The 14,290-nt window shown below is 45.6% G+C and overlaps 1 protein-coding gene across 1 annotated transcript; it reads right to left on the reverse strand.

The window, feature by feature from the left end:
* Positions 1–3,453: 3,453 nt before the first annotated feature.
* On the reverse strand, positions 3,454–4,998 carry LOC139829906 (receptor-like protein 6). The gene has a single exon (XM_071827102.1). It carries the CDS (start codon positions 4,996–4,998, stop codon positions 3,454–3,456), a length of 1,545 nt encoding a protein of 514 aa, XP_071683203.1.
* Positions 4,999–14,290: the final 9,292 nt, after the last annotated feature.

Here is a 14,290-nt window from a genome sequence, read left to right on the forward strand (position 1 = left end):
ACAGGGATAAGCGGATCGTTAGGGGGGTCTAGCCCCCCCCCCCCCCCCCCCGGTCCCCCCTTCTCTCCATCCCTGAAGGCGGGACATCCTGCTGAAAGGTTGCATGCACTGGTAGAAAAATGCCCTTTAGTCGCGGTTCGCAACTGCCATTAGTCGCGGTTGCGCAACCGCGACTAAATAAGCGCGACTAAAGCCCCCCCCCCCTTTAGTCGCGGTTGCTTACGAACCGCGACTAAAGGCCCGTCCACGTGGGCGCCAGGCGTCCGTCGGGGCGGAGGACCTTTAGTCGCGGTTCGCCTGGCCAACCGCGACTAAAGACCTCCGCGGGTTAATTTTTTTTAATCTATTTGGTTTTCTAATTATTTTTCACTCCTTTTTTTTTCTTTTTTTTTTCCACAATTTCTAGTATTTCAGTTATTGGCCAAGTTTAGTCACTAACTACACTTAATCTCTAGTCAAATTCCTTACCTGTGGTCAAACTTCCCGCTCAGTCACCCATCCTCCCACTACTCCAGCACTAGCACGCTTAACTTCCAAGTTCCTTTCCCATCCTCCTTCCAAGTGCTTCGCGCGCATGTTGTTGATACTAGTATCATATCAATCCTATTAACATGTTGGGTCGTTGTCACACTTCTTTATTGTTTGAATTTCAAATAATTATTTTAATAAACAAAAGTAATGATGTAATAATAATCTTGAATAAATAAATAAATATTAACTTTTTAAATTTATATTATAATTAATTTTTTAATTTTATAATTTTTTAAATATTTTTTTTTGCCAAACCTAAAACCTGAAAATTTGAAAATCTAAAAATTGGCTAACTTTATGGTTAAGTAATAGTAATCTTTATGCAAGATGCAATTATTAATTTAAAATTTAAAAAAAATATAAAATACTGAATTTCTGGCAAAAACTAAAATCTTCCAGCTTTCATATTTTCATTTGGAATTTTGAGAATCTAAAAATTGGCTAACCGGGTAAACCCCGGTGAATTCGGATGCAACAGGGTCCCAGGATTTTTTTGATATATTATACGTTTTTTTCCGACGTCGTATGCAAAAGTTATTGCGGTTTTACCATTTTTTAAACTTTTTTTGCAAAAAAAGTGAAAATTCGAATTTCTTAATTTCTCCGAATAGTAGGTTGCATAACATACAACAATCTGAAAACAAATTTTTTTTTGAATTTTCTATCATTTTCTTTTGTATTTTACAAACCAAAAAAAGGCGATCCACGGGGGGGTGCAGGTGCGTGGGAGTAAAAACTCGGAAAAACCTTTAGTCCCGGTTGGGGACACCACCCGCGACTAAAGGGGTACCCTTTAGTCGCGGTTGGCCTGGCCAACCGCGACTAAAGGCCTTCGGCCAGGCCTGAGGACCTTTAGTCGCGGTTGGCCTGGCCAACCGCGACTAAAGCCCCTTCCGTCCGCCAGCTATCGGCCGAGCCCGCTGGGCCCAGACCTTCGGTCGCGGGTCGCCTCCCGAACCGCGACTAAAGACCCCTTTAGTCGCGGTTCGAATATTTCCGCGACTAAAGAGGGCGTCTGGAAGCCTCTTTTTCTACTAGTGATGTGTCCTTCGACAAGTGCTGGGTTGACGCGAGGGCGCACGCCGCCGGGAGGGACGACAAGTACGACGTGCGGTGGAAGGAGATGCTCGCCAACCAGGACGTCCGGATCGCCTTGCTGAAGGCAACCTCCGCGGCGAAGAAGAGGAACACCGACCAGGCGTTCCTGGCAGGCGGCAACGACAACAAGATGGACGAGGAGACGAGGGCTTGGTACGACGCCCATCGCCAAGACATTCTCCGGCCTCCGTCGACTGCTTCGCCCTCCTCTTCGACGTCCACTCCCGCTGTTGCGACACCTGCGACCAACGACGCATCGCCGCCCGATTCCACGCCAGACAAGGCCCTGGAAGGGACCGCCGATGTTCCTGTTATCGTCTAGTTTCTGTTTCGATCGCCGGAATGTGGCTGATCCGATCACCGAACTTTTGGGCGATTCTTTTGTGTAGCGGGAAGACGATTTTTTGAAACTATCCCCGCTGATGGGCGAATGCCGGGGTGCGACTGGAGAAACGTTGCCACCCACGCCCTTTTTTCATCCAATTCGATGTTTGTTAAGTCCGGATTTCGGGCTGGGGGCCTCAAACGGCTGGAGATGCTCTAAGGGTACAGGAACGACATAGTGATAAGCAAAGGGGGGCAGACAGTGAGGTGCTGTTTGGCTTGGTGGACGACACAGCGTAGCAGAGCTATGGCAGGTTGGGGAACGGCTGCTAGAGCATGGTGTTCAGCATGGTGAGAGAGAGAGAAGAACTTGACTGGGTCAGGGCTCAGTTATTTTCCTCATGTTTTGGAACTGGGAGGGTGACTAGGTGAGTCACGGTTTGGTTAGGAGAAGTGGTATGCTTTGTCCATGTCAACGCATTTCTCGGGTCAGGTGGGATGTTAACGTTTTCAAGAGTTCAGGGTTTTGGTTTGGACTAGCAAAAAAAAAGGATGAAAAGTAAACTTCCACAAGAGTTCAGAGACGTTGGACTTTCTTGGGTGGGATAGAACAAGTTATTAATTCAACACTCAATCCAGCTAGCATTATTAAAAACATAACAGAAACAAAAGGAAAGAAGCAGCTTCTCTAAAAATTAAACTAAACACGGTTATGCATAGACTATACAATATCGAATCTAAATAGCCAAACAGGTTAAAAGAAAGCTACATAAATTCATTTAATATTGCAAAATAAAACAATTCATACTCAACTTGTTCCAAATAAAAATAATTACAGCACAACATATAACCTAAGCATCAATCAAAAAAGGATCTCATTGAATGCTTTAGTTGGCCCTGTCAAACTTAAATCCCATGAACATTAGAACTTCTAGACGTACTAGCTAGGTTAGCATTATCATGACCCAATAAATGCATGTTAACTAATTCTATCCTAGCAACCCTAGTACTTGATGATATTGGTAACATAATTTGGTCGCAGAAGCAAAATTATAGCTAAATAAAAAATATATTTCAGGGAGAAATGGTAAATGGTCGTTTGGAAATTGTAGAACATGTGTTTATTAGCAAACTATTTGAATCCTAGATTCTTTTTTGTAGTTATCCTCTATTTGAGGGATTAGAATTACAAGTATCGAGAATAACAGATTTCGTTTAGCCGTTCATCTTGTACATTTTTTTAATTACTTGGTAGCTTCTGAAAAAATATTACCATAGTGCTGACTTGGGATTTGATCTATAATCTTACCACTTAGAAATGTATTTGTAATTTGTAATTGAACCAGTCGAGTCAAATTGGCAATTGAACTTGGTATCCTCCCAGAAATGCTCCAGTCTTCAATAGTTAGCCGTGTCAGTGCCTTGAGTTGCCCAGTTGCCAAAGGTATTGGCCCAGAAAACTGACTATACGAAATAACCATGCTTTTCAAATTAGTGAGGTTACCAATTGTAGATGGTATTTCCCCAGATCTCCAACCTTCTCAAGTTTATGAGATAACCAACTGCAGATGGCATTGTCCCGCAAGCCTCACAATTCTCCATATACAAGCTTCTTAAATTTGTGAGGTTGCCTATTGAGGATGTAAGTGAACCATGTAATTTGCAGCCAAACATACCAGATATTTCCAAGCTTTGCAAGTTAATGAGATTGCCAATTTCATACAGTATGGGCCTAGGGAGGTTGCAATCAAAAATCTTCAAGTTTCTTAAGGCCTTCAGGTTACCAATGGAAGAAGACATTGTCCAAGAGAAGTTGCACCCATAGAGTTCCAAGCTCATTAAGTTCCCGAGGTCTCCAATCCATGATAAAATTGATCCCAAATATTTTTGTGAGTCCATCCAAGTGATTTTCAACTGGCATAAAGACCCAAGTACACCGACTGAAGAGAGAAAATCCTTCGATATAAATTTTCCATCAAGAGTTAACTCCCTCAATTGTTTGAAATTGGTATAAGAACTTGGTTTATAATAGGAAAAGTTGGTCCCATCTAGCCTCAAAGTATCTAGAGAATTTGAATGGGAAAAGTTTGGCAAATGCCCTGAGAGATTCGGGTTTGAGGACAAATCGAGGACCCTTAGATGTTTGAGCTGAAAAAATCTCTGAGGGAACCACCCCTGAAGTTCCATATCTGAAAGTTGAAGCACACTTAAATTGAGAAAATCCGCAAAGAACTCTGGAACTGGACCAGGAAAGTAATTGGATCCAAGGTCGATAGCAACGAGAGAACGGAGGCTTGCGAGTGAATGATGAATAGGACCATTCAGCCCACATCTTCTCAAGCTAAGGACCTGAAGATGAGGAACAGATTTTGCAAAAGCTTTGCCCCAATCTTCACCGCTGCTAGACATTATCTGCAATCCGTCTAGGTAGAGCTCTCTTAGATTGCTGAGATTAGCTACTAGTGATTCAAAATTTGGTTCCTGCAGATAGTTAAAACTGCCATCTACAGTGGTAAAATCACCGTCACCGAAAATTGCATGACTTGAAAGATCCAGGGAGACAAGGTTAACGAGTTTGCTGATGCCAATAGGTATCTGGCCAACCAAATACGAATTCGAGAGGTTGAGGTGGGTTAGATAAGTGAGGCTCTCGAAATTCTGATTCCCACAGATGTTGCAGCTGTAATCCCCTAAATAGTTCATGCTAAGGTCGAGACGTTGAAGGGATTTGAGGCTAAAAAGTGCAGGGTCCAAGCCATGACGACTGTACAGGCCATACCCATTGAGATCGAGTTCAGTGACAAAACCAGACGAAGCATCGCAGCGAACGCCCTCCCAGAGATAGCAATCGGTGCCATTTTGCCATGACGGAAGGAGAGTGGCCGTAGTTGCTGCATACAAGAAGGACTGCTTCAGTTGGAGAAGCGCTGCAGCCTGGTCAGGATGGCACCATGGTGTGAGGTTACGATCACCGTGAGTGCTGGAGGTAGCTAGCGTGGGGAGTTGTACAAGAAAGAGCAATAGCGCACAACGAATGAAAGCCATTAGTCTAACACAGTTCTGAACCTGCAACCTGTGATCAGGCATCGAGTGAATAGCATAAAACCACCACATTGGTGGCCAAATTTACGAAAAACCACCACTTTACGATTGCGGGACATAAAACCACCACATTTCAGTTGGTTTTTTGCCAAACACGCAAATGACGAATTTGCAGCGAATTGACACGGAATCTGACAAGCTGACCCCACCCACTATGCTGACGTGTCCAATCCTGGACGGAAGAAGAAAACGGCCGTTAACGGCCGGTCGGTCGTGGGCCCCTCCACGCGCCCAGATAGGATTAGGGTTCGGACGGTTCGGACGCTGAGTCACTCATTCCTCCTCTCTGTCCTTCGTACACGGACCCAACGATGGCGGCGTTCACTGCTGACTCGGAGGATGGTGGCGGCGCCGGCGGCGCAGCCGCAGGCGGCGAAGGCGGCGGTGGCGGCGCAGGCGCAGGCGGCTGTGGCATCGCACGCGAGGACGCGGCGGGTGGCGAGTCTGCGGACGGGAGGATTAGGATCTCCACCGCGGCGGCGGTGGCGCAGCCGTCGCCGGAGCAGAGAGCAGCCACCGCTTTTGCGAGAGCCGTGGTCGCTTCACCCTGCAAGACCAGCCACCGGTGGGCGTCAAGTTTCGGCGGCAGCGTCGAGTAAGCTCACTCCTCTCTCCCCCTCCCCTGTCTTGTGCTGTAGAGTACTGTGTGCTATAGATGATTTGCAGTAGGCATGGTAGGCGTCGAGTAAGCTCAGTTCTCTTCTCTGTGTTGATAATGTGAACAATTATTTGAAGTTTGGATGATGATATCTGGGAGATTGGATTTCATTTAAGTGGTGAAGATAATTTGGAGAGGACTATTAGCAGATCAGACATCACTGTATTGAATTTGCTAGCTCTGGTAGAACAACGTGGCTATGGCATCAGAGACTACATGTACTATGTTAAAAAAGAGGCAAAGGGAAGGAAGGAATGGAGGTAGTTGATAGCATGGCAAAGGTAGATAAAATGCTAGAGCTTTATGACAGTGAAAAGGTATTCAATCTAACAGTGCTGAAGCACAAAGCAGAATGGCCAATTGGTTTGAACAGAGAAGATGTTGAAGCTACAGATTTAGTTGATGTACCTGTTGTGCTGTCAGATAACAAGTCAGGGGTCAATTTCATGGCAGATGAAGTGGAGGAGGTGTATCCAGTGGCAATTGACTACAGTGATGTTCTGTACATTGGCACACAACAGAGCAGCACCATGAATAAAGGAAAGACAAAAGAGGTTGCTGAATCAGATGAAGATGAAGACTTGGAAGATGGATATGACAGTGATAAGGAGGTAAATGATAATGAGGTTGGTGAAAATGAGGGTGAGTACATGTACTATGATGGTGAGTACAGACCTGAACTAGCAGCAGCTGAGAGGGAGGCAGCTATTGAAGTTGAATTGGAGCTAATGAGGGAGCACAGGAAGAAGAGGCATGCAACACAGAATGCAGAGAATGAAGAAATAATGGAGAAGCTGCAAAAAATGATAGAACAGAAGGCTGACCCATTTCTTCATTTTGAATGTGACACTGATGTTGAAGAGATGTTTGAACCCGAGGAAGATTCAGAGGTTGAGGAAATTACAGAGAAAATCATGCCACTGAAGAACAAGGCAGCAAAGTGTGCTCCTACTAGTAGCTCACATCATGAGGTTGTTAAATTTGAAGAAGGCAATTATTTCATGCCTACATCTGATGAAGATAGTAGCCCTGATGAGCTTGCAGACAGTGATGATGATGGGTTTGTGTCAAAATTTGTACCTGCCAATGGAAGGAAGAGGAGGCTGAAGAAAATGAAGAAAAGAGTTTGGTATGATGAGACCAGGGCAAACCCACATGAACAGATAGCTATGAAGCTTTGTTTCACTGATGTATACCAGGAGGGCTCTAGGGACATACCACATAGCTCAGCTTAGGAACTTTGAGTACTGGAGGAATGACAGTGATAGAATCATAGTTCTTTGTCCTAGAGCAGATAAGGGTTGTCCCTTCTACATCAGTGCCTCAAAGATTGCACATGAGAAGACTTTTTGCATAAGGAAAATTCTAGGGGTTCACACTTGTATTGCCTCTGGACAACACACAAAGGTTAGTATTGATTGGCTTGCCAAACAGTCTGAGCAGGCTGTTAGAATTGATCCAAACACTACTGTTGACACACTCATTGACAATGCAAAGCAGAAGTGGGGTGTACCAGTCTCCAAGAGCAAAGCTTACAGAGCAAGGAAGAAGGCATTTGCTGTTGTTATGGGTGACCAGAAGGCACAATACACAAGGTTGAGGGACTATCTTCAGGCTGTCATTGACACTAATCCTAGCAGCAGGTGTATTGTGACAACAAAGCATTTAGTTGAGCATCCTAGTACAAACCCAAGGTTTCATGGGTTATTTTACTGTCTGAATGCATCAAAAGAAGGCTTTCTTAATGGCTGCAGGCCCTTCATAGGTAAATATTCTTGTAAATACATTACTTTTTTTCTAGCACAATCTTATTCTTTGTTAGCTTACCCACACAATGACACACGGGTAGATGGATGCTTCATTAAATTCAGCACTGGCCAACAAATACTTGCTGCAACAAGTAGAGATGGGAACAATAACATTTTCCCTATTGCATTTGGTGTGGTGGACAAGGAAGACACTGCCAGTTGGTTATGGTTTCTGACTCAGCTTAGGTATTGTATTGGGGAGTCTGGAAAATTTGGAATGTACACAATTATTTCTGATAGGCAAAAGGTCAGTGCAGTAACATAGAATTTGTCTACTACAGTTCTCTTTGCTTTAAAAGGAAACAAACAGTAACATTTGTTTTGTTCATGTTTGCAGGGACTTCTCAAAGCTGTATCACAAGTTTTTCCACATTCTCCTCATAGGTTCTGTCAGAGGCATATTTATGCCAACTTCCAATCTGCTGGATTCAGAGGGCCAGAGCTGAAGAAGCAGCTAGTTATTCTTACACAAAACCAGAATTTGACAGAGCAATGGATGCTATGAAGGCAGATTCTGAGGAGGCTTATAATTGGCTGATGCAGATTCTTGTAGAGACATGGGCTAGGCATGCTTTTAATACAAACTGCAAAACAGATCTTGTTGTGAACAATATCTCAGAAGTGTTCAACAAAATGATCATGGATGTCAGGAACAAGCCTATCAGAACAATGCTAGAAGGCCTAATGAATAAAGTCATGGTAAAGAATAGTGGGACAAGAGAGAAGACAGAGAGAACCAGATGGGAGATCACTCCACACTATACTGAGAAATTGGAAGAAGCAAAGAGGTGGTCAAGGGAATGCACTGCAAAGAATTGTGATGTTGACCTGTGGCAAGTTAGCAACAGCAAAAGAAATTGTGCAGTCAACCTAAAGAACCACACTTGCACCTGTAGGAAATGGGATATTACTGGAGTACCTTGCAGTCATGCTGTTGCTGCAATTATGAAAGTGAGACAGCATCCAGAGGACTATGTACATGAGTTCTTCAAGAAGCCACTGTACAAAGAAGCCTACAAACATGTTGTGTACCCTGTGCCTGGTCCAGATGATTGGAAAAAGATAGACACTGATGACATAGAGCCACCTGTTTTCAGAGAGAAGCCGGGAAGGAAAAAAGTTAAAAGAAGAAAGGGACAATTTGAAGTTCCAGCACCAAGAGACACTTCTAGGATGGCCAGTATTACTTGCAGCAACTGCAAGGTTGTTGGCCATAGGTACACTAGTTGCTAGGCACCTCTGAAGCCACAGCTGCAAGTTAGGAAGAATAACCACAAGGTAAACAATTTGTATGTTTAAGCCATGTACACTACTTGCTTTTCAACAATATTCACTTTATTTGCATGCTTATATAGTACAAGGCACAGTGATGATGGCAACACTTCAGCATCTGCAAGCACAGCGGCAGCTCCTCCACCAGCACCAGCACCTCCAGGAGCAAGAGCAGCTCCAGCAGCTCCAAGAGCAAGAGCAGCACCAGCACCTCCAAGAGCAAGAGCAGCACCAGAAGCTCCAACAGCAAGAGCAGCACCAGCAGCTCCAAGAGCTTCAGCACCTGCAAGAGCACCAGCTGCAAGATTCTCTGCCCCAAGAACAAGCACTACTTATGCTCCTGATGCCCCAAGGAGGGTTAGTGGAAGGGAGAGACTTCTGACAGGTAGGATGAAGGGGTATCTCAATGCTGGAAAGTTTACATATCGCCAGGATCCACCTGCCCCTGCTCCTGATGCATAATCTGATGAATTTGGCATGTTTAAGCATGTTTAAGACTATGTTGTCAGTGCATTGGTCCAAACTATGTTGTCATTTTGTTGCACCTGAAATTTGAGACTATGCTGTACTGTATGGGTGAAACTCTATATGTGTGCACCTGTTAAGACTATGTTCTAAAATGATGTTTGAGACTATGTTCTAAGATGATGTTTGAGACTATGATGTAAGGTGAAGTTTCAGACTATGTTGGTAGTTGCTGTTTCAAAATGTTGCAATTGATGATCTTAAGATTAAGTTTGAGACTATGTTAGTAGTTGTTGTTTCGAAATGTTCCAACTGATGCTCTTAAAATGGTGTACATGTTGTAGATGAGCAAATTGGTGTACATGTTGTAGATGACCAAAATGGTCGACACCCCTCGGAAAACCCTCGAGGCTTTTAAAAACCCAAAGAGGCTCTCGATGATCTAAAATGGTCGACACCTCTCGGAAAACCATCAAGGCTTTTAAATAACCATAGAGGCTCTCGATGATCTAAAATGGTCGATACCCCTCGGAAAACCCTCGAGGCTTTTAAAAAACCAAAGAGGCTCTCGATGATCTAAAATGGTCGACACCTCTCGGAAAACCCTCGAGGCTTTTAAATAACCATAGAGGCTCTCGATGATCTAAAATGGTCGATACCCCTCGGAAAACCCTCGAGGCTTTTAAATAACCATAGACGCTCTCGATGACCTAAAATGGTCGATACCCCTCGGAAAACCCTCGAGGCTTTTAAATAACCATAGACGCTCTCGATGACCTAAAATGGTCGATACCCCTCGGAAAACCCTCGAGGCTTCAAAATAACCATAGACGCTCTCGGTGACCTAAAATGGTCGATACCCCTCGGAAAACCCTCAAGGCTTTTAAATAACCATAGACGCTCTCGATGACCTAAAATGGTCGATACCCCTCGGAAAACCCTCGAGGCTTTTAAAAAACCAAAGAGGCTCTCGATGACCTAAAATGGTCGACACCTCTCGGAAAACCCTCGAGGCTTCTTAAAACATCATACATCATCTAGATGAGCTAAAATAGTCGATACCCCTCGGAAAACCCTCGAGGCTTCTTAAAACATCATACATGATCTACATGAGCTAAACTAGTCGATACCCCTCGGAAAACCATCGAGGCTTCTTAAAACCACATACATGATCTATATGAGCTAAAATAGTCGATACCCCTCGGAAAACCCTCGATGCTTCTTAAAACATCATAGATGACCTAAAATTTACAGTAATCACACTTTTGAACAACACACAGTTCAACAAGAACACAGAGTTCAAAAACAACACAAGATTCAACATAACAATAGGGGTACATAGAGTTCAATGGAACAACACTAACTGTTCATAATAGAGGTACATAGAGTTCAATGCTACAGCACTAAGAGTTCATAGGGCTACAAATTACCAGTACACAAATACTTATGGGTAGACAGTACTACATCACTGTCACATCTTACTGCTCACATATCTGCTTGATCTTGACCAACTTGTCATTCCTAGCACTGCTCAACTTAAACAGATCAAATAGCTGATACTCTAGCTTCTTCTTCTCATCCTTGAGCAACAAAGTTTCTTCCTCCATCAGCTTCATCTTTCTGTCATCAGCAATCTTGCCCTCCTTCAGCATAGCCACTTCATCATTGGCTTTCATCAGCTCATTTTCAAGTTTAGTCTTTATCTCCCTCAACTTTTCCTCCTCACTGCATTTCATTATCTTGTCATAGTTTGCCTGCATAACCTGCCTCTCAGTATCATTCATAAACTTGGAAACATCAGCCATCAGGCTGGAATACTTCTTCTCCACCTTTATCCTCTCTTCATTCAAATATTTCACAAGCTTGCCATTCTCAATCTTCTCATCCAGAAGTGCATTATGCATGTCATGGTACATTCCCCACAGCTTCAGCAATGTGTTCTTCATTGGCTGTGGCCACTCATCATCAAGCCAAGAGTGGAAGCCACAATTCTCAATGTACTGCATCTTAAAATTATTTATTTCATTAGTACTACATAGCAAACATGGAATTATTCACACAAATGGACTTATTCAGAGGTACTACTTGTTATTTCAATTATTCAGAGGCACTGCATTTATTAACACAAATGCAACTATTTATTTCTTTAGTACTACATAGCATACATGCAATTATTCACACAAATGGACAATTTGTACTACATAGCTACATCTAATTAACATGGACTTGTTGAGGTACTTGTTCTGTCCATTGCAATTCTTGAAAGATACAACAAATTACAAACAGAGCTATTTCTACAGAGTTGGAACTGTAAGCAACATACCCCTTGCACAGAACACATGTAGAAGCGACGGCCGGTGTTCGTTCCTTCAAAAGCGACACGCTTCACCGGCTCCTTCTGGTGGAGGCGGCACACCTCCGGGCAACCTGCCGCCAACCCCGTGAATGTTGGTTCATCCCAGCTGTCTGGGCAGTAGTCCATAGGTGAGAAGTCCTAATTACAAACAAAACCTTCTCAATTCCACCAAATCGACCAGAAAAGGAGAGGAAATCGAGTAGAAATCAAAATTCCCAAATCTGCCAAAGCCCTAACCCTAGATGTAGCGGTTGAATCAACCTACTTACCCCTGGCCAGGAAAGAGCCGTGCTCGACGACTCGCCGTCGTTCCAACTGGGCATTAACGGCCGGCGGCGGGCAGAATAGCGGCAGCGGCGGGGGGGGGGGGGGGGGGGGGCAGAGCGAGAGAGTGACGGGAGAGGAGAGACTAAGCGGGAGGACTCGAACAGAGGGGAAAACGTCTCTTTGGAGACGTCCACGCACTGGTGGGCCCTAAACCAACCGGCCGTTAACGGCCATCACCACGTCAGCATAGTAGGTGGGGTCAGCTTGTCAGATTCCGTGTCAATTCGCTTGAAATTCGTCATTTGCGTATTTGGCAAAAAACCAACTGAAATGTGGTGGTTTTATGTCCCGCAATCGTAAAGTGGTGGTTTTTCGTAAATTTGGCCACCAATGTGGTGGTTTTATGCTATTCACTTTCAGGCATCCAAACAGTTCAGAAATATATATATAATACGGTACAGTGGTACGCTACTACTACAGTACGCCAATAACCCGTCTGAAGGTAGTGTGGTGACATATGAGGTTAGAATAAATATTCACTCAGATTTATGTGTGGCTATCCTTTTCCCCGAGGTCATTCGCTCCAATGAAGCAATGCTTGGACTGTACGTGCGAGACCAGGATATAATCTCCGATCCTTACAACCCTGACCCTCCCCCGACCTAACCCTCCCCCGGGTGGCGGCGCCGCGCCACTCCGGGGAGTCCCTCCCTCCTCACCGGCCTCCGGCCCCCTCCAGCCCCTCCCTCCCCTCGTCGCCGCCGCTGGAGGTGTCGCCGTGACATGGCGGCGGCGGGGCTTTCTGATGGTCGCGATCATGGGGGGTGCGGGCGGCGATCCTGATCCTTCTTGTGGTGGTGGTGGTGCGCGGCGTCAGCGGCCGGATGGCGAGGCGGCGGCGGTGCTGGAGTGGCCGGATCTTGGCCCTTGGGCCTGGAGGCGGCCGGCTGCTGCGCCTTCTCCTCCGCGCGACGGGATGCTCCATCCGCATCATTTGGGAGCCGGGCGGCGGCCCCGGGCCTGGCGGCGACCTTCTCCCCGGAGGTGGACGGCCTCGTTGGGATCTGGGGTGGGGGATCTTGGGATCCCACACAGATCTCCGGCGGTGAAGATCCAGTCGACGACGAGTTTCGGGTGACGGGGCAGTCGGTGAAAACCGTGCTTCGCTCTTGGGCTTGGCGGACGATGGCGGCGTCGCTTGGCGTCGTTACCTTGTCGAAGGCATCGTCTTTGCTTGTCTCGTCACTCCACTCGGCGAGTTGGAGATGTGCGGTTGCCGGTGAAAATCGTGCTCCGACCCTGGTCATGGCGGGCGATGGCGACGTTACGCGTCGTTACCTTCTTGAAGGCATCGCCGTCGCAACCTGCATCTACCCACTCGTGCTGTTCCGGGGGAAACCCTAGATCTGGGTCTCCGGATCGGACGATGGCGGCGCTACCTGCGTCGTTCTACCTCTTGGAGCATCGTTTTTAGAGCACCTGCTGGATGTTGGCGGATGTTGGTGGAGTGGTGTTCATCTACCACATTGTTGGCGATGTGTCTCGGTGGCATGGTGCTGCAGGGTATCGACGACGGATGCGGGATGATGTATGCGTGCAGGATGGTGGAGCCGCCTGGCGTCATGGGGGCATCGACGGCAGGTCTTGCAAGGTTAATGCGATGATCTCTCTTGAAGATGGAGTCGAGGAAGACAGCGGTAACAACTTCTGTGGCATGTGCGTTGGCGTGCGCTGAGAGTCTGCTTGACTGGATGTGCTTCTCATCTGCTATTGGGCGGTTTGGGAAGTCATTTGGTTTTTGGATGATGTGAGTTGGTGTATTGTCATCACCTTCATCCCACTGTAGGTTTAGTGAGGTGGCTTCGAGTTTGATCTTTTATATTGTTCTTGTAAGGTTTTGTGAATAATCTAATAAAAAAAGCGTGTGCATCCTTTGGATGCAGTAGCTGGGGTGATATTTCCCCATTAAAAAAAAAAGTGCGAGACCAGTTGCGTGCGATTGTGACCCTTGTAGAATTTTCCCATTGGGCATTGATCATATGTGCCATCAGAATTCAGACAGCCATATCAGCTAATTTTCGTTGGAGCTACTAGTCAATGCTAATTTATTGTAGTAAAATTGTGCGAAGGAGGATAGGATTCGGTTCACTGTCCTAATGGCGATAGATTGTGATCTGTGAGTAGCGACCAGTCAAGCAGCAGCTAGTATTACAGGTTAATTGCAGCACTAGCACAATTTGAAAAGAAAAAAAAATGCAGAAACAGCACCTAAGAGCATCCCAGCCGTTCGACCCCCGGGCGTAAATCCGGATTTAACAAACGCCGGATTGGATGTAAAAAGGGCGTGGGGGGCAACATTTTCCCAGTCGCACCCTCGGCTTTCGCCCATTAGCGGCGATAGATTCAAAA

Source organism: Lolium perenne, chromosome 3 (genome assembly GCF_019359855.2).
Source record: "Lolium perenne isolate Kyuss_39 chromosome 3, Kyuss_2.0, whole genome shotgun sequence".
In the NCBI taxonomy this organism is placed as follows: Eukaryota; Viridiplantae; Streptophyta; class Magnoliopsida; order Poales; family Poaceae; genus Lolium; species Lolium perenne.